At 40.9% G+C, this 15,106-nt stretch overlaps 2 protein-coding genes across 2 annotated transcripts in view; both read left to right on the top strand.

Annotated features, from left to right (window-relative positions):
- Positions 1-7,087, top strand: part of kiaa1217 (KIAA1217 ortholog) — a 97,384-nt gene extending 90,297 nt beyond the window's left edge. Inside the window, 5 exon segments of the mRNA XM_016530254.1 lie at positions 237-341; positions 1,758-1,832; positions 2,154-3,794; positions 4,331-4,468; positions 5,417-7,087. Coding sequence (XP_016385740.1) covers positions 237-341; positions 1,758-1,832; positions 2,154-3,794; positions 4,331-4,468; positions 5,417-5,908 — 2,451 coding nt within the window. The 3' untranslated portion in view covers positions 5,909-7,087.
- Positions 7,088-8,563: 1,476 nt separating this feature from the next.
- LOC107722023 (uracil nucleotide/cysteinyl leukotriene receptor-like) lies at positions 8,564-9,508 on the top strand. Its single transcript, XM_016530251.1, has one exon. It carries the CDS (start codon positions 8,564-8,566, stop codon positions 9,506-9,508), a length of 945 nt encoding a protein of 314 aa, XP_016385737.1.
- Positions 9,509-15,106: the final 5,598 nt, after the last annotated feature.

The following is a 15,106-nucleotide window of genomic DNA, read 5'->3' as shown; positions in this document are numbered from 1 at the left end:
ACTAAAGAAATTATATATATATATATATATATATATATATATATAAAACTCGAAATAAAATAAAAAAGTATTTATTTAGTTAGTTAGCCAGAATACATACAGGCAGATAATAATTTGATAAAAGTAATTGTAGATAATTTCTATTACATTGTACAGTAATCTTGAACAGGTTTGCCCAATTTAATATGGGCAAATTCTAATCTTTTACCCCCTTCCTCATGAATTCTTCCCTTCAGGTTTTCCAGAAGTGCTCTGTTAAGGAGGTAGGGCGCAAGGGTTTGGTAGAGCCACAGATCAGAGAGCTAAGACCTGGGGTCTTACTGCCCCTTAAAGATAAGAAGGTAAAGGATATGATGTCCTTTAGTAGACCCTCCAAATGCCTGCCTGTGCCAGCCGCTTGTCCCTGATGGCTGTTCTTTGCGATGCTTGTATGGCTTTCTTACCCTCTGCTAACTTCCTCTGTACACTCTTGTGATGGAAAGCTGACACCAAAAATGTTCTCACTGTTCTTTGAGTTAAAATTCTGTTCCTTTTCTTTTATTTCTACTGAACTCATGACCTGTGCTGATTGTAGTGATGTAGCGTGAGCCAAAAGGGGAAACAGATATAATTGGCTTTGTGTGCCCTGAGTCATTCAATCAATAAACTAGATTTTCGATACTGCTGTCAAAGGGTGTTGTGTGTGTGTGGTTTTTTACATTTATCATTTTAATATAAAATGTGTGATCGCAATTGGAGACAATTCAATTTCCAAAGCTTACCTGAGGGTATGTGATTTTCAAACATTTATCCTTTATAAGGTAATGTACCTTATATGTACCTTTGAAAATCACGTACTGCTTGAATTATCTAACTAGGTTTAGCATAATCAGATTATCCTGGCCAAAACATTAGCAAATTTAGCTGATTATCAGGACCTAATTTAACATGGCTGTCTAGTTTTCTCTTCAAAAAGGGTCAAAGTCTAAATCATTTGTATCAGTAGAATGCAACTTAGAATTTGTTTGTTATTTAGGATTTTACAGGACACTTTCAGCTAGCAGTCTGGAGTTCAGAATTTGTTCTTTGATCTTCTCACTTTGCTGCATGCCTGCAACTGTTTAAGCTTCCTTATTTAATGGGTTTTCAGTCTCACTTTTTCTCTCTTTACCTTCATTTTCACAGTACTTTCTTACCGTTACAAATTGTGCAGTGTAATATAGAATTTACAGGTGAAAAATTACCAATAAGCAACTTGTGCTCAAAATTGAATTGTGAACTTGTGCTCAAAAAATGAATTCAGTAAACTTTAATTGGAAAAATAAAATTGGAACAATCTGGAAACAGTGTTGGTACATGCATTACAAATTTAAAATGACGTTTACATTTTTTTTTCTTTTTTGTGTATCATTTTGGGCAATTTGTTCAGATTAGTTCACAAATGCCTTAGGTCTAGCTCCAAATTATAGTTTTAATACCATGAAGTTTGTTTTTAAATTACTAATCCCATGCATTGCATATTTTAAAATATGATTATGATTACTCTAGAGAAGAGAAATGGTCTGTATGTCTAGCTATAATGTATTATTAAGGATAGAAAACTAATTTTATGACAATTCTTAATATTACACATATTTTGATACCGTATATATGGTAGAATATATGATCCAAGAATGTGTTTTCGTCAAAAGCAGCCTAAAGGATTTCAGTCGTCTTAGAGTAGTTTGTAGACTGAGATTGTTTCCTTGTGAAGTGATGTTGTTCCCCACAAACCACAGAATACTGAAAACCAAGATGACAAGAATCCTGACACAGATGAGAACTGCAACAATACAGTTCGTCAGAGTCCAGGGGTGAGCTGCAGTGTTATTACACAATTATCATAAACTTAATAAATAATAATAATAAACCCCTACAAGAAAATTCATCATGTTATGATAGTATGATCTCTGTAAATAAATAAATACATTAATAAATAAATATATAATAGATAAAACCCCTTTACCAAAATAGTTATGCAATAGTGTTCTGTGAAACCTCATAAAGACCCAGTAATGGCCAAGTCAATGGTAGAAAATTATTTTTTACCAGGCAGGGTTACTAACAAATTTATATTTGGCTTATGAAACCATACCTAATTACATTTTTTTTTCTCTGACATTTGACCTTTTAAGGTCATCTACTATGTCACAGCTCAGATCTCCAAGGGGACTCGATCAGCCTCAGAGGAATCAACAGAGCGTAGAGACACATCACAGTCTCCCCCATCACAGGTGTCACATGTCAATGCTTCTGACCAATCCCAAAGCCAGCTGCAGGTATCCACTAACAAATTTGGTGCCCTCAAAAGCAGTGGCCCAGCCAGCTCTCCTAGCACTCTACACCAAAATCAGTTGTCTCGTTCAGCCTCGTTGAAGTCAAATCCACCCTCTTCATTGGAAGAAGTTCCAGCTAGCCCAACCCAAGGGAAAGTTCATGTGGTCAAGGCTGCTCAAGTGCAGGTTAGCATAGAGGAGAGGGTAGAGTCTCCAACAGCAATTTGCTCACCAGTCTCTTTTGAAGACACTGTACCGATTCTTTCTAAAGCAATCCCTGTTGGGCCAGATTTAGCAAATCAGAAACATATATTTGGTTCATCCAAGGTGAAGGAAAGGAAATTTGAAGAAATGGAGGAAAATAATGAGGCCTCTCTCAGTCCCGATCTGTCAGGAGAAGAGCCACCTCCGCCTCCTCCTGATAACTTTGCCTTTATGATCACTAACACCAAGGTACAAGCCCTTTCCACTGGAGAGTACCATCAGCTAGTCAATGCCAAGAAAGGTAGTGTGCAGACGGTAACTGTTGGCAGCAAACGACCAAGTGCTTCTGGAAGTGGCATGACATCAGGAGGTGATGCCAGCACCAATGGTCCCACTGGTGCTGACAATGCCAGTAAAAAGCCAGTCATCATCATCTTTGATGAGCCAATGGATATCCGCTCAGCATATAAACGCCTCTCTACTGTCTTTGAATGTGAGGAGGAACTAGAGCGGATGCTTGCAGAAGAAAGAATAGATGAGGAGAGTGAGGAAACCGAGGAAGAAGAATGGACTACGGGTGTGCAGGTCAAACAGAATAGAGATGGTAGGGATTCTGGAAAAGGTACTGGTTCAGATTCTCCTGCAGATATCAGAGACAGTCGAGTCATTAACTACTCTTCTTCATCCTCATCTTTATCTGAGGGAGGGGCATTAGTAGATGTTACTGGTGATGCAAAGCAAGATGGAAAGAAGAAGTTTAAGTTGAAATTCCCCAAGAAACAGCTAGCAGCATTAACCCAAGCCATTCGAGCTGGAAGTAAAACAGGCAAAAAGACTTTGCAGGTTGTTGTCTATGAGGATGAGGAAGAGTCAGATGGAGCTGTCAGACAACACAAAGAGACCAAGAGGTTTGAAATTGCTTGCTCTAAAACAGAGTCTTCAAAATCAAATCTGCAGGAACCTAATGGACGAACTAACGAGATTCGTAAGAACACCTACAAAACCCTTGACAGTCTAGAGCAAACTATAAAGCAGCTAGAGAACACAATTTCCGAAATGGGACCGAAGTCTTCAGAAGAGCCTGAAATCTTGGTGAAGCCTGAAACTCAGGACAATACGACTGAAGAGACTCCAGGACACTCAGAGAAAAGACTTGCTCCCAAAACCTTGGTCCCTAGGTCGAGTTCTGCCAGCAAAGGTCCTGGTCTACGAAAGAAGACAAAACCACAGCTCCTTCCTCGGCCTGCCATCATTCCAACTTCTGGGGTCTCAGTCAAACCAGTTCCCACCCAGCAGGTCTCTCTCTAGCTCCTATTACCTTAGCAAAGCCTATGGGTCTGTCCCTCTCCTCTTGCTCACAACAGTTCCACTCTATTCAAGGAACTTCTGAAGAACTCCTGTGGTGGAGGCTACCAACTCTGGGATCTGAACTTTTACACACCTTCACATATTTTTATAAATATGGTGTATTTATTGCTGGAGTGGTGTTTCATAGATAGACCTTTGTATGTTCACTGATGGTGCTCTAATCTTGGGTTAAGGCAGCCATCAACTTTCAGTCTTAGAACCACAGTCTCACATTGTTTCTGGTTCTATTTTGTGGGTTCTAAGGCAGTCTTTAAAGAAACTTTGTTGGTATTCTGGGCAGGTTTGCATGCTTCCTTACATCTCTTTCTGGTATACTCTACAGTGTCATGGTGATACCATATATGTGTTGTGCAAGCTTTGTCTTGCTATGATGTAGGTTTCAAACCACCTCAAATATGGTTCTCTTTTTTGTTTCTTTCTTTTTATTCCTTTTTTCTTCTGTTTGGTTTAAATCCTTTTTGCAGAATGCCAGCGTGGTCTCACCTACTAGTCGGATGCCAGTGCCTGTTTCTGCCAAGGTGCGGCAGCAACCGGGCACCTCAGAGAAAGAGAGGGCAACAAAACCGCAAAAGCTACAGGACTCTCAGAGGCAGTTCCGCCAGGTAGTCTTATCATAGGACCACTTGTCCAGTCAGAAAGATACACACACACCTAGCCATAGACTAAATTCTCGAGAGGAAAGTCAGTTTTTGCAGGGCTTGTATTGAGAGGGAAAAGAACTAACATAAACCTGATAAAACCGAACAAACTCTTCTTTGGTTGAAGGCCTAGTGCCGAAAGCATTCTTTGAAATGTTGATGTTTTTTCCTGCTACATTTTTTGAATGGCTGTGACCGAAGGCAACTGACTGTTATTTCATAATACCATCAAATGCTTCTGCATGTTTGCTTTGCTTGTGGCTTTGGCGCTGTAAAGGACAAACTAATTTATAATAGGTAAAGAAAGATATATAAACACCACAGCCACTGCTTACCTAACATTATCGAATGCTTAGACTAGGGTCTCTTTAACTAAAATCCACTGAAATCTAACCCCTACACACTCCAGTGCCTGTGACACTTCAACTTCCTTTGTAAGCCAGGATGCTTCTCTGTTTAACCCATTTTTGGACCCTTTCCCTGTTTACCTCTCGGAGGAATCCGCAAACCCTAGCCTCACTGCCCAGGGTCCACAAATCCACTAAGTCCCCATTATCCTGTGGATGTTTTCCCAAATTGTACCTCCTCTATTCCTCCTGGAGCCTCCTTTGGTTATGAGTACTGGTTGGTTGCACTCACTCTGCGCATTACTCACTCTATAACTTACAATCCTACTGTCCCTCACCTTCACTCTCCTTTCCTTCTTACAATCTACTTAAATTGATATTTTTCTATATTCTCACCCTCAAGACAGATAGTTCATTTATATATGTAGTTTCTATCTTTGATGATATGTCATGATTAACTGTAGATCCCAGTGGAATGATTTAAAACATGCCTAGAAATTTTGCATATTTTAATCATAAATTCCCTATGTTGACAATCAGTGTGTTTTGGCATCTTTGTTTGCAGGCTAATGGAAGTGCTAAGAGATCTGGAGGAGATCCCAAATCCACTTCTCCTACCGTGCCTGCTTCTAAAATTCCTGCTTTTTCCTCTAGTACGGGACAAGGCTTGTCCCAGTCTGATTCTACTAATATTGTTAATTCTTCTTCTCCTTTATCTTCTTCCCTTCCCACTAGCAAATCCTCTATCCCTCCTCGATCCAGTTCCACCCCTTCCTCTCATATCCCCTCCGTTTCTAATGGTTCTTTAAAATGTGCCCCTCCCACTCACAGCACTAAAGGCCTCTCTATTCCCACACAGACACAAAATGGTCGACCTTCCTCCTCCTCTTCCTCTTCCTGTTACCACTCCCCTTTATCCCCGACTATGTTGAGTCAGAGTGCGAAGAGTATCCGCACCATTCACACACCCAGCTTCACCAGCTACAGTCGGCCACACAACGGGAGTGCCAGTAAATCAGCTATTCCCACGGTAACTGTCGCCAAAGATGCTGCGTAGAATGCTTCGCTGCTTCGCAACCATTTATGTATCTCTTAATGAGGTGGAGTTTCTCCTGATTTTACTTTGATTAATTTTTTTTTTTAATTGTTTATTTTTGAACAGATACAGTTGACGTATCAGAGTTTTGGCATGACTGGCTATATTACGTTATTATTTTCTCTGTTAAAGTCAAGGGCCATCATCCATTAGTTAGTGTTTGAAACTTGAATCTCTGCAAATCATGAACTTATAGAAAGTTAAACTGTTTTATTTTTAAAACTAAAAAAGGATTTAACTGCAGAGAGCAGGCTCTTGATCAAAGATTTTACAGAGCACTTCATTTGAAAAGAATATTTATTTTTCATACAAGTTGAAGAGAGACTAAAAAGTACAACAGTTAAAGCATGTAAACAATGTTTTGGTTATTAGTATACTCTAAATGATTGTAGATAATTTTCATTTTGCATTTTTTGTAAGTTGACAGACATTGGTTGTAGCGATAATAGGTGAAAAAAGTACTGTAGGTTTATTAACGATTAATATAAATTGACAAACATTGTGTCTGTTTTTCTTTCTTTCTCTCATGCACTGCCAATGTCTTTAAGATTTATCGTTATAAATTTACAACAGTTTTACAATTAAGTTGTCTGTCTTTTCAGTAGTTGTGCCTGTTTGCCAAAGTTTGTCATTTACATCCTTACAACTGACTATATATACTGTGTTAGACACTATGTACATTTAGGATAGGTTATACCTAACAACCTACCTATGTCAAAAACCCTTGATTTACTCATGCAGTCTATGGCTCTTAAATTAATGAGTATTGATGTCTAAATGTAAACTAAAAATTGTAGTGATTGATAAAATTGCTCTCTACTTCACATGTACATACTGTAACATCTCTATTTCAGAGATTGTCTTTAGTTTTGTTAACATATTGTACCAAAGTTTGTTTCTATGCATGCCTATACAAAATTGTAGAAAGAGAGAATGTAATAGAAAGAAAATCATACTTGCACAGACAGATTTTGTAAATAAATGTCTTCTTTGGTTTTGTATAGCTTTAATTGCAGAAGCAATCTGTGCAAATGAGTGTATATTAAAACAGTAAAGTTCTGCATGCTTGTCGTTCACATGGCTGTGGTTTCTCTACTGCAACACTGCAAGCCCTTCTATTAAACATTTTGGCAGATAGTTCAGCTGACTTGTGTTTTTTATCCTATATATTTTCTTTTACACTTGCATAGTAATGACATTCAGTACACATGTTGTGAAGTGTATTGCACCAGTCAAAAATTTGGACAAGCTTTATTGAATGTATGTAATGTGTGCTGTAGTCAAAAGGTTTCTACACTGAAGAATCTGAAACAAAGTTTTAAGATTTAATTGATATGATTTGTTGAAAAATATTCAGAAAATTCCTATGTTTCCATCTGTGCTATAGTTTCAATGACTTTAATATTATGTTAAAAAGTGTAGTAATAATACAGAACGCATATACAATAGGCATGTCCAAACTTTTGACCAGTATTGCATAAATGACCAGCTTTCTTACTGTTATTTTATAACTTAATAAACCATAGCCTATAGTGGATTTGCACACAAATATCTATAACATTATTGTGAATTTGAACAATGCCAGATTTGTCTAGTGAAGAAAAAGTTATGCAGATGTAATCATCACAGGTAAAGAGACCAGTAGAGGGTGGTGTGTGTTAATGGGGATGTTGTAGAAGAGCTGATTCATTTTTGTGTGATACCTCCTACATAAAGACAAAGCATATGACTAAAAGAGGAAACACATGAGCACACACAACATTCAGTTGGTCTATAGTCAAAGGAGGCATTCATCAAGTCAATGTCTGAGGAAGACTCTAAACTTACTTGTAAGTACCCAAATAATAAGAGCGATACTAATGATATTAGTATTTTTTACTTTATTTAATGTTTTCTTTGTGACATAAAAAAATTGGTGACATTAATTTTTATTATATATATTATTATTTTTTGTGTGTGTGAATTTACCATTTACCTTATTGAATATTGTTTGACTTAAAGTTCAGTATATGTTTATATATTTTATAAATATGGAATGCTGCTCTCTTGCTATTTATGCTATTATAATAAAGCAGCATTGATATAAATAGACATTTTAAGTTCAAAAGAATATGATCAAATTGCTAGACAAGTTCTTAGAGCGTGTATGTATGTATGTATGTATGTATGTGTGTGTGTGTGTGTGTATTATATGTATGTATGTGTGTGTGTGTGTGTGTATGTATATATATATATATATATATATATATATATAAACATTTATACAATCAGTTTGTCACTTTCTACATTTCTGGAGAAAATAATATTGCTAAAACCGGTCAAAAAGTTTTACGTTTTGATATGATTTATTTAAAATTTTTGGAAAATGCCCATGCTTCCATTTGTGTGAATGTACAGCTCCAATGACTTCACTTTTATACTATAATGTGTAGTAATAATACAAAATACAGGTATGTCCAAGTTTTTTTTTTTTATAGATCATATATAAGACATAGACATCATATAAATAGGCATTTCTAGAGAAAATACTACTGCTAAAACCTGACTGTCTGATACTTGTTTTGACTCATGCCATTCTCCAAACAGAAGCTCAGTCTCATAGGATAGACCTGCGCTATGTCGAATCACTCTGTGGAGGGGATTTACCTCAGCTCTCATGTGGAGAACATCCTGCTCGCTGCCTTCTACATTGTCATCTTCATCCTCTCAGTCCCGAGCAATGCCCTGGCACTTTGGGTGTTCTGCCACCGCAACACCAACAACACGCCTTCCAAAGAGTTTCTGAAGCACCTGGCTATAGCGGACATGTCTTACGTCTTGGTGCTCCCCATGCGAGTGATCTACCACATGTCTGACGGTCACTGGCCTCTTGGGGAAGGGGCTTGTCGCGTGGTTGGTTTCCTATTCTTCGTCAACCTTTACTGCAGCATGTATTTTATGACTTGCATCAGTGTAGACCGTCTGTTGGCTTGCGTCTTACCACATAAAACTCAGAATCTGAGAAATACCAGGAATGCCAAAGTGGTCTGTGCAGTCCTGTGGGTCATGGTGACTGTTTCCATGTTGCCTGTCCTATTCTCTAAAAAAGAAGTGACCAGACAAATGCAGAACGTGACAGTGTGTGAACAGCTGTACATAGAGAAGTCCTCCAGTCCCACCGGTGCGTTGGTGTCCACTGCTATTGCATTTGTGATACCTCTGGTCACCCTGAGTGTTTCTTACATTCTCATATTTGCCAAAGTAAAACAGTTGACTTTTCAAGAAAGGACGCATGCTCAGCGTAAGGCAATGAGAATGATCGTACTAACAGTGGTTAACTTCTTGATTGCATTTGTGCCCTATCATATCCACCGATTTGTATTTATCCTACAACATGATGACTCGTCAAGGTCAGAATCCGAAAGGCAAATGTTGCATTTAGGAAATCGCATCACCTCAGCTTTAACATGCATAAGTGGTGTGTTGGATCCCGTCATGTACTTCTTTCTGGCTAGAAATTATCAAGAAACCCTGCTGCTGCTTTGTGGTAGAAACCCTAAAGATGAACAATCAAATACATGATCGGATGAGAAATGCAACTACATCTTCTCAGCTGTTAACTGCCAGACATACTGAAACTCATTATCTGTAAAACAAGGGTTAAAGTGAAAGTAGAAATGGAAAAGCTATGGCTGAATTCATACTGATTCATTCAGAAACTTTTTCATTCTTGACGTGTAGTATGATTCATGTGTGAACTCCTATTTCCAGATTACAAGATGACAATATCTCATATGACAGACGTGAATGACAATGACTAGGTCTTTGTGTTTATTTAACTTTTTTCTGTCAACATTTATCATTTATCAATTAATTTATCATATATAATTTTTGTATATACTTTTAGTTGTTCAAAATATGAACAAATAAAATATTCTTTCAAAATCTCATATCTTTCAAGGTCAACATAAACACATTTTACACACCAGCACTCTTAGCAAAAGTTCTTTATTGGCATTGATGGTTCCATGAATAACCTTTAACAGCCATGTAACCTTTTCATTTCACAAAAGTTTTTTTGGGGGAAAAAATAATTAAATGTTATTTACAGAAGAAAAAAAAATGGTTCTTTCAAGAACTGATCACTAAAAAGATTCTTCTATGGCATTGCTGTGAACCACCCCTTCTGGAACTTTTATTTTTAAGTGAACATTTGTAAAATGTTTTTGGTTAATGTTTTTGTGATATTTAGCCTACTTGTATTTAACCTACAAGTAAGGTGTATATTAACCACAGACCTTATTTAACTTCTTTTTAAATGGGAAATTACACAGGCATCCCATGACCTACAAACTGACTTTACAATGAAAACCGAGACGTAGGGCCTGTCCAAACACCCATACTTGCAGTCTTGGCCAATTGAGAAGAGCACACGCGCACAACAGGAAGTAAGTGCGTAAAGCTGAGTTCACACTACCAGCGACTTTGTCGCTGCATGTTGCCAGTGGCTGGCAGTTGCCTAGTAACATTTATGAATGACATTCACTGAAGATACTCCATGTTGGGGCAGTCGTGGCTTAATGGTTAGAGAGTCAGACTTGTAAACCAAAGTTTCCAGGTTTGAGTCTCGGTACCGGCAGGGATTGTAGGTGGGGGGAGTGAATGACCAGCACTCTCTCCCACCCTCAATACCACAACTGAGATGAGAGCCTTGAGCAAGGCACCAAACCCCCAACTGCTTCCTGGGTGCCTGACTTCACTCCTATTGGTTGTCGCTCTTAATTTGCATAAAGTTAAACATATCTCAACTTTAGGTGCGTTCTACGTCTACCTGACCACCTCAGATTGATTAGGTGCTATGTTTAGGCATTGATAGTGCAACAGTTCTGAGTCCAAGGGTGTGAACAGCTCCAAGTAGAACGTCACGTGTTGTCATCTCGAAATCACAGTAATTACGACATGGTGTGAATACAGCATTTCTTGCGTCACTGGACAAGGGATTGTAGGTGGGGGGAGTGAATGACCAGCCCTCTCTCCCACCCTCAATACCACAACTGAGATGAGAGCCTTGAGCAAGGCACCAAACCCCCAACTGCTTCCTGGGTGCCTGACTTCACTCCTATTGGTTGTTGCTCTTAATTTGCATAAAGTTAAACATATCTCAACTTTAGGTGCGTTCTACGTCTACCTGACCACCTCAGACTGATTAGGTGCTATGTTTAGGCATTGATAGTGCAACAGTTCTGAGTCCAAGGGTGTGAACAGCTCCAAGTAGAACGTCACGTGTTGTCATCTCGAAATCACAGTAATTACGACATGGTGTGAATACAGCATTTCTTGCGTCACTGGACACGCCTACATCCTGTCGCCATCGGTCACTGACTGTCGTCGGAAATCGCCAGCTCTTTATTGAAATGAATGGGATTGTGTCGCATTGTCGCTGCGTGTCACTGGCAGTAGTGTGAATGGGGCTTTAAAGGCTCGGTTATATTCCAGTTCGGATGCATACATATACTGTTAGGATTCAGAAAGGAGAGGATTCAATTTGCAGGGTAATACACAGTTTATTAGGAAAACAGGAGATCAAGGGGTAACAAAATAGCCACAAGGGCAAGACTGTATAATGTCGACAGTCAATGACGGCCTCAGGTTGCAAGACAAAGTCCATGGAACGGTAATGCCCAGCCAAGTGCAGTCTGCAACTCAGGAGGTCAAGGATGTTGGCGAACGAGACAGGGGGAGCAATGGGCAGTGATGGCAGGTGAGGCCGGGAGAAGAGGAAGGGAGATGGCAGCAGGGAAGCCGGTTGTAGCAGAAAGATAAGCACAATCCAGCAACCAGTGAAAAAGGAGACTGGAGAGAGAGAAAAAATAAAAAGTAAAAGAAAAATTAGACAAATCTAATCTGAAGGCAAAACCACAAGAGATAAAAAAAGGAAAAGGGAAAAGGAAAGAGACAGGGGGAGCAATGGGCAGTGATGGCAGGTGAGGCCGGGAGAAGAGGAAGGGAGATGGCAGCAGGGAAGCCGGTTGTAGCAGAAAGATAAGCACAATCCAGCAACCAGTGAAAAAGGAGACTGGAGAGAGAGAAAAAATAAAAAGTAAAAGAAAAACTAGACAAATCTAATCTGAAGGCAAAACCACAAGAGATAAAAAAAGGAAAAGGAAAAGGGAAAAGGAAAAAATTAAACTGGTTAAAACCTAAAAATCAAAACAAAGCTGGAAATCAAACAGAGCTCTAGTCAGCAAAAGAAAAACTACATAGAAATAACTTGGAATTAGGCAACAAAAATCAAACTGAAGAAAATAAAACTTGATTAGAAAACTAGGAATGACATGAAAAAAAACAAGACGTGACCAAGACGCATTAACACAATCTGGCACGGAATAAAAAACACAAAGGGAATATAAAGGGAAACTAATGAGGTGTAAGATGTGAGATTCATAATGAACTAACAGGGTAACAAGAGGGTGGGGCAACAATTGACAGTTGAATGCATGGCAAACACATGACGAACGAATACAAACGCCACACACCGAAGCGTGTGAGCGGACAAACAAGACAGCCATGCGCTCCGGACGAACAGCGGTACAAACACAAACACAAGGGTTCAGACACAATAGGGTTCAGAGGGGAAGAAAAAACAGTATGGCCCTATGAACCTGGGTGCTAACTTGCGTGGCGGCACCTTAAGAGGCAGGTCCTTAGTGGACAGCCATACCCTCTGCCCACAGACATACTTGGGCGCCGGAGTCCATTGACAGTCTGCGGCCACTTTGGCACATCTCCCTGCCTGAAGCAGGACCTCTCTAGCTCTTTTCCAGGTTCTCAAACAACACTGGACAAAGGCCTAGGCAGAGGGGACAGTGGCTTCAGATTCCTGCGAAGAAAACAGAGGAGGCTGATAACCAAGTGAACACTGAAAAGGGGACATACCAGTAGATGCCACAGGAAGTGTATTGTGTGCATATTCTGCCCAGGTGAGCTGCTGGCTCCAGGAGGCGGGATTATGTGATGCCAGACAGCGAAGCATACGCTCCACATCTTGGTTAGCACGCTCGGACTGCCCATTGATCTGGAATCCTGAAGTCAGACTTGCAGTAGCCCCAATCAGACGGCAGAATTCCCTTCAAAAGTGGGAAACGAACTAGGGGCCCCCTGTCAGAGACTACGTTTGTCGGAAGACCATGAATCCTAAAGACGTGATCGACTACCACCAGTGCAGTTTCTTTCGCAGTGGGCAATTTGGGAAGGGGTATAAAGTGTACCGGATTGGAAAAATGGTCAACCACCATCAATATAGCAGTGTTGCCTTTAGAGAGAGGGAGGCCAGTAACAAAATCAAGGGAAATGTGAGACCAGGGGCGGGAGGGAACGGGCAAAGATTGCAGCAGACCAGCGGGAGGCTTATTAGAAGACTTATTCTTGGCACAAATCAAGCAGGCCGCCACAAACTGTCTGGCATCTTGGTCCATGGTGGGCCACCAAAAACGCTGACGGACAGAAGCCAATGTTCTCTGCACTCCTGGATGGCAGACCAGCCTCGACAAGTGACTCCACTTCAACACAGCTTCACACAACGGCTCAGGAACAAACAACAGACCATCAGGGCACCGCACAGAAACCGCCACCCCTCGCAAAGCCTCCCTGACCCATCGCTCGATCCCCCAGCTACCACAACATCCTCAGGCACAATTGTGTCAGACAACGACTTACTCTTAGGGAAGTCAAAGAGACGAGACAGGGCATCAGGCTTGACGTTCTTAGACCCCGGCCGGTATGAGAGGGTGAAACGGAACGGACCAAAAAAGAGTGCCCATCTGGCCTGCAGAGAGTTCAACCTCCTGGCCGAATGGATATATTCAAGGTTTTTATGATCCATCCAGACCAAGAAGGGCTCCGTCGCGCCCTCCAGCCAGTGGCGCCACTCACCCAGGGCTAGCCATACAGCAAGCAGCTCAAGATTTCCGACATCATAATTCTGTTCAGCCGGGCTCAAGCAGTGCGAAAAGAATGCACAGGGCTGCTCTTCCATCATGAGGAGATCGCTGGGAGAGGACTGCTCCTACCCCAACTTCAGAAGCATCCACCTCCACAATAAATTGCAGATCAGGGTCTGGAACTGACAGGACAGGTGCAGAGGTGAAACATTTCTTAAGTTTCTGGAAAGTACCCTGAGCCTGGTCCGACCATCTGAAAGGTACACAAGTGGAGGTTAGAGCTGTCAAGGGTGCAGCGGTTTGACTGAAGTTGCGGATAAACCACCTGTAGAAGTTAGCAAAACCGAGGAACCACTGCAACGCCTTGCGGGAGTCAGGGACTGGCCATTCAGAGACCGCCCTTACCTTAGCTGGATCTACCTTAATCCCCTCCGCTGAGATTATTTGCCCCAGGAACAGAACAGAGTCAGCGTGGAACATACATTTCTCCGCCTTAATGTACAACTGGTTCTCCAGAAGACACTGCAGCACCTGGCGTATGTGCTGAATATGTACCTGTAAAGGAGAAAAAATTAGAATATCGTCAAGGTACACAAAGACAAATCTATTGATCATATCTCTCAACACATCATTAACCAGGGCCTGAAAGACAACCAGGGCATTAGTAAGCCCAAAGGGCATGACCCGATATTCAAAGTGCCCAGTGGGGGTGTTAAATGCTGTCTTCCACTCATCACCCTCCCTTATCCGAACTAGGTGGTAGGCATTGCGGAGATCCAACTTCGTGAATACCCGAGCTCCCTGCAACAGCTCATGAGCAGTTGACATCAATGGCAGGGGGTACCGATTCTTAATGGTGATGTCATTCATCCCACGATAATCAATGCAGGGGCGGAGGGAGCCATCCTTTTTCTCCACGAAGAAGAACCCCGCACCTGCAGGAGAAGAGGAGCGTCGGATGAGGCCAGCCGCCAATGATTCATGGATATACTTATCAAATGCCTCTCTCTCTGGTTCCGAGAGAGAGTATAGGCGGCCCTTGGGCGGAGAAGAGCCTGGGAGGAGGTCAATGGCACAGTCATAAAGCTGATGCGGAGGAAGAGATGCTGAACATGTGTCGCAGATGAAGGTACTCCACAGGAACACCGGTTAGATCCACCGCCTCCTCCTAAAACATAGACCAAACAGAGCCAGAAGACGAAGCAGCATCCTGACAAAACTTATGACAAAAAGAGCTCCA

This window comes from Sinocyclocheilus rhinocerous, unplaced genomic scaffold, assembly GCF_001515625.1.
Source record: "Sinocyclocheilus rhinocerous isolate Xijiao unplaced genomic scaffold, SAMN03320098_v1.1 scaffold754, whole genome shotgun sequence".
Lineage (NCBI taxonomy): Eukaryota > Metazoa > Chordata > Actinopteri > Cypriniformes > Cyprinidae > Sinocyclocheilus > Sinocyclocheilus rhinocerous.
This window is presented reverse-complemented; position numbering and strand designations above follow the sequence as displayed.

Excerpts from the sequence above, each read along its gene's own strand:
- LOC107722023 (XM_016530251.1), top strand. The coding sequence starts at position 8,564 with ATGTCGAATCACTCTGTGGAGGGGATTTACCTCAGCTCTCATGTGGAG.